General features: G+C 41.5%; 1 protein-coding gene across 1 annotated transcript in view; it reads right to left on the reverse strand.

Annotated features, from left to right (window-relative positions):
- Nucleotides 1-10,000, reverse strand: part of LOC143292241 (glutamate receptor ionotropic, NMDA 2B-like) — a 266,241-nt gene that overhangs the window by 17,630 nt on the left and 238,611 nt on the right. The window contains exons 8-9 of the mRNA XM_076602431.1: nucleotides 8,740-8,872; nucleotides 3,155-3,341 (exon numbers count right to left, since the gene is read on the reverse strand). Coding sequence (XP_076458546.1) covers nucleotides 3,155-3,341; nucleotides 8,740-8,872 — 320 coding nt within the window. The remainder of the gene's footprint in view (nucleotides 1-3,154; nucleotides 3,342-8,739; nucleotides 8,873-10,000) is intronic.

Here is a 10,000-nt window from a genome sequence, read left to right on the forward strand (position 1 = left end):
CTCACAACTCGGGCACACAGCCTTCACAACCCGACACCACGGCCTGAAATGGAAAGATTCCCATATTATATGGATACTCATACAGCGCCCATCTCCAAAAATGATATGGATACGTATATAGTATCCATCTCCACAAATGATACGGACATTTATACAGCGCCCATCTCTTAGAATTATGTGGATACTCATATAGCGCCTATCTCCCAAAATGAAATGGGTAATACGGATATTCATAGCGCCTATCTCCCAAACTGACACGGATACTTATATAACGCCTATCTCCCAATATGGATAATTATATAGAGCCTATCCCCCAAAATACTATGGATACTTATTTAGCGTATATCTCCCAAAATGATATGAATACTTACATAGCGCCTATCTCTCAAATTGATACGGATTCTCATAATACAGCGCACGTCTCCCAAAATGATATGGATACCCACATAGCGCCTATCTTCTAAAAAAAATATATGGATACTTATACAGCGCCTATCTTCGGTCACAGAGCAAACTGTAAGCACTTTACAAACACGGAGTCATTTGCCTGCCTACCTGGGTACAGCTAACTGGCAGCTGCCATTTGGGCGCTCATCATTCGTTTCCTGTGTCATTGAATCAGGTCTCAGTCACGCACATACTAATACATACATTTAACATTTTTTTACGTGTCTGATCGTTCTGTTTATACTAAGACATGTAGGCAGCCATACGCCGTTTTCGGGGACACACGCAGACATATATCACAGGGTCTTTAACTCACTCAGTACGGCCAGTCCTCTCTTCTCCTCTACACAGACCCATCGGATGTCCAGTGGGTGTCTGAATGACCCAACCTTTAGCTTCCGTCGTCAGAATTGTGGTATTCTTTGTCAACATTCACCTCTTCAGTATAAGAGCCTTCCGCTTGCAATATTTTGATGATGGTAATTGCGGTGAAACGCTGTTAACGTCGTCTCTTTCGCCGTTCGTATGGAGAGAGTTAACGTGCGTGTTTGATGTTCTGCGTGCCTATACACACGTGAAAGGGGTTCAGGTTGCAGGCACCATGTATGTTGACCTGGGAGATCGGAAACATCTCCACCTTAAACCCACCAAGTGTGATAGGGATGGCACTCAGGAAACCTGGGCGAGAACCCAGCGTCAGTTCTAAACATTAATGTTGACCACAGCATCCGTCAAAACAATCTACAACTGGATGAACTGGATGAAAGCAAAAACAACTACAACAACATTTGTCTCCACACAATATTTAGCGCTAAATAAATACTTTTTTTTTTTAAACAACATGTATTATTCCAGTTTATTAAGTTAAATCGAAAGCACACCATCTTTATGGCGGAAAAAAAAGAAAGAAAAAAAAGAGAGAGAGAGAAAAAAAAAGAGAACTAAACTAAAATAAATAGTTCCGGTAATTCCTGTCAACCAACGGTCCCAAAAACCTCTCTCCCCAAAGACTGTGATGTAGAATTTCATTGCTGTTTCCATTTATTGGATTTATCGGCAACTCAACGTTTGTTTCCCCACAGGGTCTGTGCTATTTTCTGCTGCAATAATTCAATTTTATGATTCGTAATAAGGGAGGTAGCAAGGGGAGCAGGTGCATATCAGATAAAAGTGAGAAATTTATTGTTACCCTTTTCGTTAAAAAAAAAAAAGAAAGAAAAAAAAGAAGAAAAAAATCCGAAAAATGGGTTCAGGTTGCCAGGTTTAACGAATGATGTGAATAGATTTCTGCTTTCTTCCCCGGTTTTGGAGGTCTAAAAAAAAAAAAAAAAAATCAGGGTAGGATGGACAGGAAATTTTATGCCTCGTGTGTGTGTGTGTGTGTGTGTGTGTGTGTGTGTGTGTGTGTGTGTGTGTGTGTGTGTGTGTGTGTGTGTGTGTGTGTGTGTGTGTGTGTGGGTGGGTGGGTGTGTGTGTGTGTGTGTGTGTGTGTGACCCGTGTGTAGGCATGTGTGCACCTGCGCGTGTGGAACAAAATATACGACGCTGGAATATGCGTCTGCATTAATAGAGAGAGTGAAAGGGGAAAAAAAAAAAAAAAAAAAAAAAAAAAAAATATATATATATATATATATATATATATATATATATATATATATATATATATATATATATATATATATATATATATATATATATATATATATATATATATATATATATATATATATATATATACCGGGTGTCCCCCAAAAAGTGAACCGCGTTTTGACAAGTATTTTCTCAGTGATAGAGAAACTGAATTCATTGAAAATGTTCACACAGTAACCTTTGGGTATCATCAACAAGTCTGCGTTCGGCCGCAGATTATGCGAGTATTGTCAAATTCAAATCAGTATGTCAAAATTTCCAATATCAGAGCTGTGCAATGTGACCTTCATCATGTTCATGCCAGCTGCCAGGTGTTGGCATCTGTCAATCAAGGTCAAGGCTATTGCTTTTTTTTTTTTTTTTTTTTTTTGTCGTCTCTATCCAAAACCAGTTCTGTCCAAAGTTTTAGTTTGGAAGGATCAACTCTGCCTTTGAGTGAAAGTGATAAGGTTACGTCCGAACTGAAAAAAAAATATTTTGTCAAAAAGCGGTTCACCTTTTTTTTGGACACCCAGTATAAGCATTTACTTAATCTTTTGATTAACCCTCCAAGAAACCGTTCAGCTCAGCTGAGAGTGTTGAGGATTTCAGTATGAATTTTGAGAAAATTATGCCTGCTATCATTTAAAACAGAAAGAAAAAAAAAACAATAAAAACTAATCTAACACTTAGAAAACAAACAAACAGAGCCCTTTAAAAAGAAAGAAAAAAATAAAATAAAATAAAAAGAAAAGAAAAAATCCAGCACCACCACAACCAATAATAATACTACTAATAATAACCATCATCATCATCATCTAAGAAAAATGAACCAATTAACAAAAAGCAACAACAACAACACAGCAACGAGGACACCCGCCCACCCCCCACCCCCACACCCCAAATAAATAAATAAAAGTAAATAAAATAAAACAAAATAAAAAATAAAAAAAATTATTTTAAGTAAATGAAATAAAGAAATAAAACAGAATGAAATAAAATAACAGAAAAAAAACGTGAAACAAAAACAAAAACAAACAACAACAACAACAACAAAAAACCCAAAAAGGGAGCTCACCCAGAAAGGCCGTGGGGGAGATGGCGCCCTCCCTAAGGGAGACCACTATGGTGATGCCGGTCTCCAGGAAAGGAACAGAGAAGCGCACGGCGCTGTTCCGGTCCGGGTTGATCTTCAGTGACGTCACCACCATGTCCGCCTCGTGGTCCAGCAGCATTTTGATTGGTCCGTTCCACCGCCCGGTGGCCTGGCATCATCATCATCATCATCATCACCATCACCATCATCATCATCATCATCATCATCATCATGTGTTTTATTATTCTATAATAATATATGCATCATAAATAAGAGAATACGAATGATAGACAGTAGTAGTAGTAGTAGCGGTAGTAGTAGTAGTCATTGTCGTAATAGTAGTAGTAGTAACAACAACAAAAACAATAATAATGATAATAATAATAATGCTGCTGCTGCTGCTGCTGCTGCTGCTGCTGCTGCTGATGATGATGATGATGATGATGATGATGATAGCAACAACAACAACAACAACAATTATAACCACTCGTAGTCAACCATCCACAGAGAGAGAGAGAGACAGAGATAGAGAGACAGAGAGAGAGATTTTATTGGCAAATAGCGTTTTACAGCTCTAGTGCCAAGGGAGGAGGTTATTCAGCTTATACAAGCAAGCGGTGAAAGAGATAGAGACACAGAGGGATTCAGATTCAGATTATTTATTCATTAATAGGCCTAGGCCCCTTATGAAGGGGTAAGTGACAATATAAGTAATAACAAACAAAATGAAAATATATAACCAACCATAATACATACACACATTACATAAACGCTGTAATGAAGTACAGCATCTTAAGATGTCACGATATCCCGAAATTTAAATGCCTGGTGTAAAAACAGTGCCAGATTCCATATATCAGCATGTCTCGTGGATGACAATAATAAACTCGGTTTGAATAAACATGGCTGTCGATAGTACTTAGGTGGTATATATTTTTCTCTAATTCTACAAAGAGCTGGACAACGAAAAACAAAATGTACCTCGTCTTTTTTGTCTTCTTTACATAGTGGGCAAATTAAATCATTGTCAGTAAAATCTCTGTATCTATAGTAATGTGTAGCTAAGTCTGACACGCCTAACCTAAATCTTGTTGTTACATACTTCAATGAGACACAGAGGGAGAGACAGAGAGAGACAGAGAGAGATAGAGAGAGATGTGGATGTTTCATTCATATAAAGGCCATTGCCCCTTATGAAGGTAATACAGAAACAAGCACAGTCACTGGGGGGGGAGAAAAAAAAGAGAAGAAACATTATGAAGCTGCAACAGATCTGAGATGTAATGCCTTGTACAAGTAAATTGACAGATTCCTCATGACGCTTTCTTTTTTTCAGATCCGAGAAGTGGACTTAAGCGAAATTGATTAGGTTATCAAAGAAAAACAAAAAGTAGGTGGGATATTTCGTACTCTCAAACTAGTCAAGGCAAGACAATATACAACAAAAACACAAAATGCAGCTCATCTTCATTTCCATTTTTGCACGACGGACAAATTAAATCAAGTGCAGAATGTTTCCTGTAACGATAATAATGCTGAGAAATTTCTGAAATACCCAGACGAAATCTTGTCATAATAAATTTCGAGTGTCTCTCTAAGTTCATACGCAGGTAGGTCATAACATCATGAACCGGAGTGCAAAATGTCCAATAGGTGCCATCTGCACGCAATCAATCTATCTTTAAGATCACATTAAAAAAAAACACCTTGATTTTCCCGTACAAATCCCCAACCAATCTGATACAACTTGCAACGAATTTTTGAAACCCAATTTCTTTTACCTTTTGCATCCAAGTCAGTTAACATAGAACAAGCATTACTTGGTAACCTGCAATCATTCAACCTTGTTAATTTAACCCAGCAACGAATACAACTTAATACAGAATAAATGAAAATTGGGTATCTGTTAGTTTCTCCGCAAATGAGGTCAGTTTGGTGTTTTCAACTCAACCCCTAACATTTGTTTCAATGCAAACAAATGAACCTTCTCACAGTGAAGTGCAGCAGCATCAAGGCCCCATGGTACAGTTCCACACTGGAGAGAGAGAGAGAGAGAGAGAGAGAGAGAGAGAGAGAGAGAGAGAGAGAGAGAGAGAGAGACAGGAATGCTTGGCAAAATAAAAGTGTGTGTGTGTGTGTGTGTGTGTGTGTGTGTGTGTGTGTGTGTGTGTGTGTGAATATACGTGTATGAGTGCGCGTGTTGGCATGCATGTGCAGGTCCGTGCACGAACAGGTGTGCACACCGCCAACAGAGTGAGTGTTAAAGAAAAAAAAAACACACACACACAAAAAAAACATCCGCTACTGACTGTCAGAGGTCAGCAAACACAGCGTGGCGATAAGTGATGTTGTCCACAAAGTCTTGAGGGGCTATGGACCTGTGTCGTTTGTTTGTTTGGTTGTTGTTGTTTTTTGTTTTTTTTTTTATGGGGAAGGAAAGCAGTGGCGAATTGGAAGAGGGAAGTCGCTCTATCCACCTACCTACCCTTCCTCCCCCTACCCTCCTCTACCCTCCCAACATACGCACACCCTCCTCCTCCTCTTACTCCCACACCACATCATTCATTGTGCTGCTGGTGCTAGGTAATGCCCCAACCAGGCTTTTACTGACAAGATACATTCGTTTTGTCTCTCAGGGAGATGATGTGTTATTGGTTCCTTCTCCCCCTCTCTCTCTCTTTGTCACAAACTCCACATACGCACGCACACACACACACACACACACACACACACACACTCACAGAACACACACACACACACACACACACACACACACACCTGCACAAACACACACACACACACACACACACACACACACACACACACACACACACACACACACACACACACACACACGGTCGTCTATGTCTACTGACAAATAAACAAAAAAAATTGTCACAACTCTGGAACATTAATTTCCATTGTGGCGTGATGCCAGCCCAGGCTAGCAGCTGCCAGGTGTTACCGTCTTACGTGTACATGTCTGAAGTGCCAGACAAGCCAGCCAGCCAGCCGAAATTGATTACACTGCTACAACACAACACAACACCACCTCCTGGCTCCCGTATAAACGTATGCAAAAAAACAAAACAAAAAAAACGCTTCTCCTCCGTCCAACGTGACATGGAAAGAAATATTGGAATGTTGGACATGCTCTCTCTTTCACCTTAATAAAGAGGTTTCTTCTCTCTCTTCTTCTTCGTTCGTGGGCTACAACTCCCACGTTCACTCGTATGTACACGAATGGGCTTTCACGTGTATGACCGTTTCTTACCCGCCATGTAGGCAGCCATATTCCTTTTTCTGGGGTTAATAAAGAGGATGGGTCTGAACCTGTTTAGCACCAAAGTACTTTTTTTGTCAGTCTCAAACTTTAAAGTACAAGCGGGAGCAGGTGGTCGACCGCTTTGTTGCTAAATGTCGTATTATATTGACTTTTTTGTCTGTTTGTTTGATGTGTGCTGAGTTCCTACTCTGCTTGCTGTCTTGTGTGTGTGTGTGTGTGCGTGCGTGCGTACGTGCGTGCGTGCGATTTTGCTTGTGCGTGCGTATGTGTGTTCTCTGCTCTCTCTCTTGTGTGTGTGTGTGTGTGTGTGTGTGTGTGTGTGTGTGTGTGTGTAAAGTTAGTATACTGCTTTTGTGGGTAAATTATATAGTAGGGTGGTCTGTTCTTCGTCTTCTCTTTTGCCCTTTTGCTAAATGTGTGTGTGTGTGTGTGTGTGTGTGTGTGTGTGTGTGTGTGTGTGTGTGTGTGTGTGTGTGTGTGTGTGTGTGTGTGTGTGTGTGTGTCTGTCTGTCTGTCTGTCTGTCTGTCTGTCTGCCTGTGTGTGGCTGCGTATCTGTGTGTCTGTGTGCCTGTGTTTGTATCTGTCTGCATGTGTGTGTCTGGGGAGTTCGTATTCCGTTCTTGCTGGCAAATTATATTGTGAAGAGGTCTGTTCTTCGTCATTGCCTGTGTGTGTGTGTGTGTGTGTGTGTGTGTGTGTGTGTGTGTGTGTGTGTGTGTGTGTGTGTGTGTGTGTGTGTGTGTGTGTGTGTGTGTGTGTGAGCGTGGTAGCGTGTTTATCTGTATGAATGACAAGACGCACTCTAGCATCTTTTTGTCAGAGACTACAATTTCTCTTTGAATACCCCCACGACTAGTAGAAGATACTGCAGTACGTGTACTCTCTTAAAACAAAAACAACAAAAGTCCTTTCCCTCAGATAGAGTCTCCATCATGCCATCCATTCTATGCATCACAATAGCGAATTGCATCAAGTGCGTCCTCGTCTACCTGAGACCGGTCATAGACTGTACAACACAGCCCAGCCCAGCACAACGCAACACAGGACAGTACGACGCAGTGCAATACAATACAATACAATACAATACAAAGCAACAACACAACACAACACAACACAAACCAACGCAACGCAATGCAACACAACACAACGCAATAGAACACAACACAAAACAATACAATAATATAGTACAATGCAATGCAAATAACAATACAATGCAATACACTACAACACAGCACACTACATTACCGCAGCATGTATCGTTTGTAGCTCCCCACATGCCATCGTCGCCCTCACAAAGGTCGTAACCAGTACCAGAAAATATAAGACGACACAAGACGATACGATACAATGCAATACGAGACGATGCGGTGCAAGACGATGCAAGACCAGATGAGACAAAACGAGACAAGACAAGGCAAGACAGTATCACACTATGTACCATTCCTACCTTGCCTGTAGCCCTCACATGCCGTCACCCAAACAGGTCATAGTCAATACAAGATAATACAATACACTGCAATACAATACCACACAATGATAATGAAAATTTCAGGTGTGTGTTAACCTCTCCGTAACGACCGCAGGTGCTAGCTGGAATGATAATGAATATAATTCAACAATCTGTATTTGTATTTTTGTATTTTGTATTTCTTTTTATCATAACAGATTTCTCTGTGTGAAATTCGGGCTGCTCTCCCCAGGGAGAGAGCTCGTCGCTACACTACAGCGCCACCCATTTTTTAATGGTTTTTTTTTCCTGCGTGCAGTTTTATTTGTTTTTCCTATCGAAGTGGACTTTTCTACATCATTTTGCCAGGAACAACCCTTTTGTTGCGCTAAGTGCATGCTGCACACGGGACCTCGGTTTATCGTCTCATCCGAATGACTAGCGTCCAGGCCACCACTCAAGGTCTAGTGGAGGGGGAGAAAATAATTATGGGCGGCTGAGCCGTGATTCGAACCAGCGCGCTCAGTTTCTCTCGCTTCCTATTTTAGCTGACGCGTTACCACTAGGCCATCACTCCACATAAGTATTATCAAGGGAGGTACCAGCATTGAAATGAAAATGTGATTATACTGTGTATGACAAGAAAACAAAACAAAAAATAATAAACAAACAAAAAAAGCCACACACAATGTATCATCCTACCTTGTCTATGCCCCCCCCCCACCCCCACCCTCCCCCCTCCCGCATGCCGTCATCCACGTCAAACAGACCATAGTCAATACAATACAATACAATATAACATAATACAGTATGACACCATGTACCATTCCTACCTTGTCTATAGCGCCCCACATGCCGTCATCCACTTCAAACAGGTCATAGTCAAAGTTGAGCTCGCGGCTGAAAACACGCAGCAAGTCTATGCTCAGGCCAATACAGCACATCGGTATCGTCGTGTTGGACAGCCTGAAAGCAACCAATCAATCGGTCAACCAGTTGATCAATCAATCGATGACAGCCTGAAATCAATCAGTCAGTCAGTCAATATGATTTTAAACGATTAATCATTCATTCATTCAATCAATATACCAAGCAGACAATCAATCCGTTTACACACCTTACATCACAAAATACTCATGCATGCATATATATATATATATTTGTCTACCTACCAGAGTGGATTTCTTCGACAGGATTCTGCCAGAGGAAAACGCCTAGGTTGCAACGGATTCTTTGCTTTTTCAGTGCGCCAAGTGCAAGGTGTACACGGGATCTCGGTTTATCGTCTCATCCGAATGACAGGACGCTCAGTTTGATTTTCAAAGTCAAATTTGGGAGAAGGGAATCGAACCCAGACCCTCACGAACACACCATTGGCAGATAAGCGTATTAGCCATTCTACCACCTTCCTCCATTCCCGCACTTGATTTCGCAGACGTAGATCAAGGGACCGGTTGTGGAGAGACGTCAGGAAGAGAAACACTGATGACTGGTTGATATGAGGCCTGACCAAGACAGGCACACTCTGCCGTGGCTACTGCAAGGGGGGAAGTCGGATCTGAGCTGAATGCCAGGTCCTTTCGTCGCATCCTCTTCTCAGATGCTCTGACCGGAAGGAAGCTTGCTTTTGTTGTTGTTGTTGTTGTTGTTGTTGTTCTATTTGCTTTGTTGTTGTTTCTTTTTCTCTCCAGGCGTGGCGGTCAAATGCCAGCTCAGAGCACAGACTTTCAAAACAGAGAGAGAAACAAAAATGAATAGCCGCAGGAAATGAGGGACTTCTTGAGAGTGTGCTAAAAGCGCTTCCGGGGGCCAGCCATTGTGCTGTAGGCAGTAGACATCTAGTTCTCCTAGAAGCACAATCCTTTCAGTGCTTCGCCGTACCAAACCAAGTAATTCCGTACCACACGAATAGCACAAGCCACACTGGATTATTCTCACACGCCGTAGAGATGGGCCATCATAGTGCATCACTTTCTAGCTTTATACCATACCAACACATCCCTACCATCCATACCTTATCACAGCAAAGGATTTCGTTCCCACACACACACACACACACACCCTCCCCCCCACACCAGGTTACACACACACCCA

This window comes from Babylonia areolata, chromosome 18 (assembly GCF_041734735.1).
Source record: "Babylonia areolata isolate BAREFJ2019XMU chromosome 18, ASM4173473v1, whole genome shotgun sequence".
Classification (NCBI taxonomy): domain Eukaryota; kingdom Metazoa; phylum Mollusca; class Gastropoda; order Neogastropoda; family Buccinidae; genus Babylonia; species Babylonia areolata.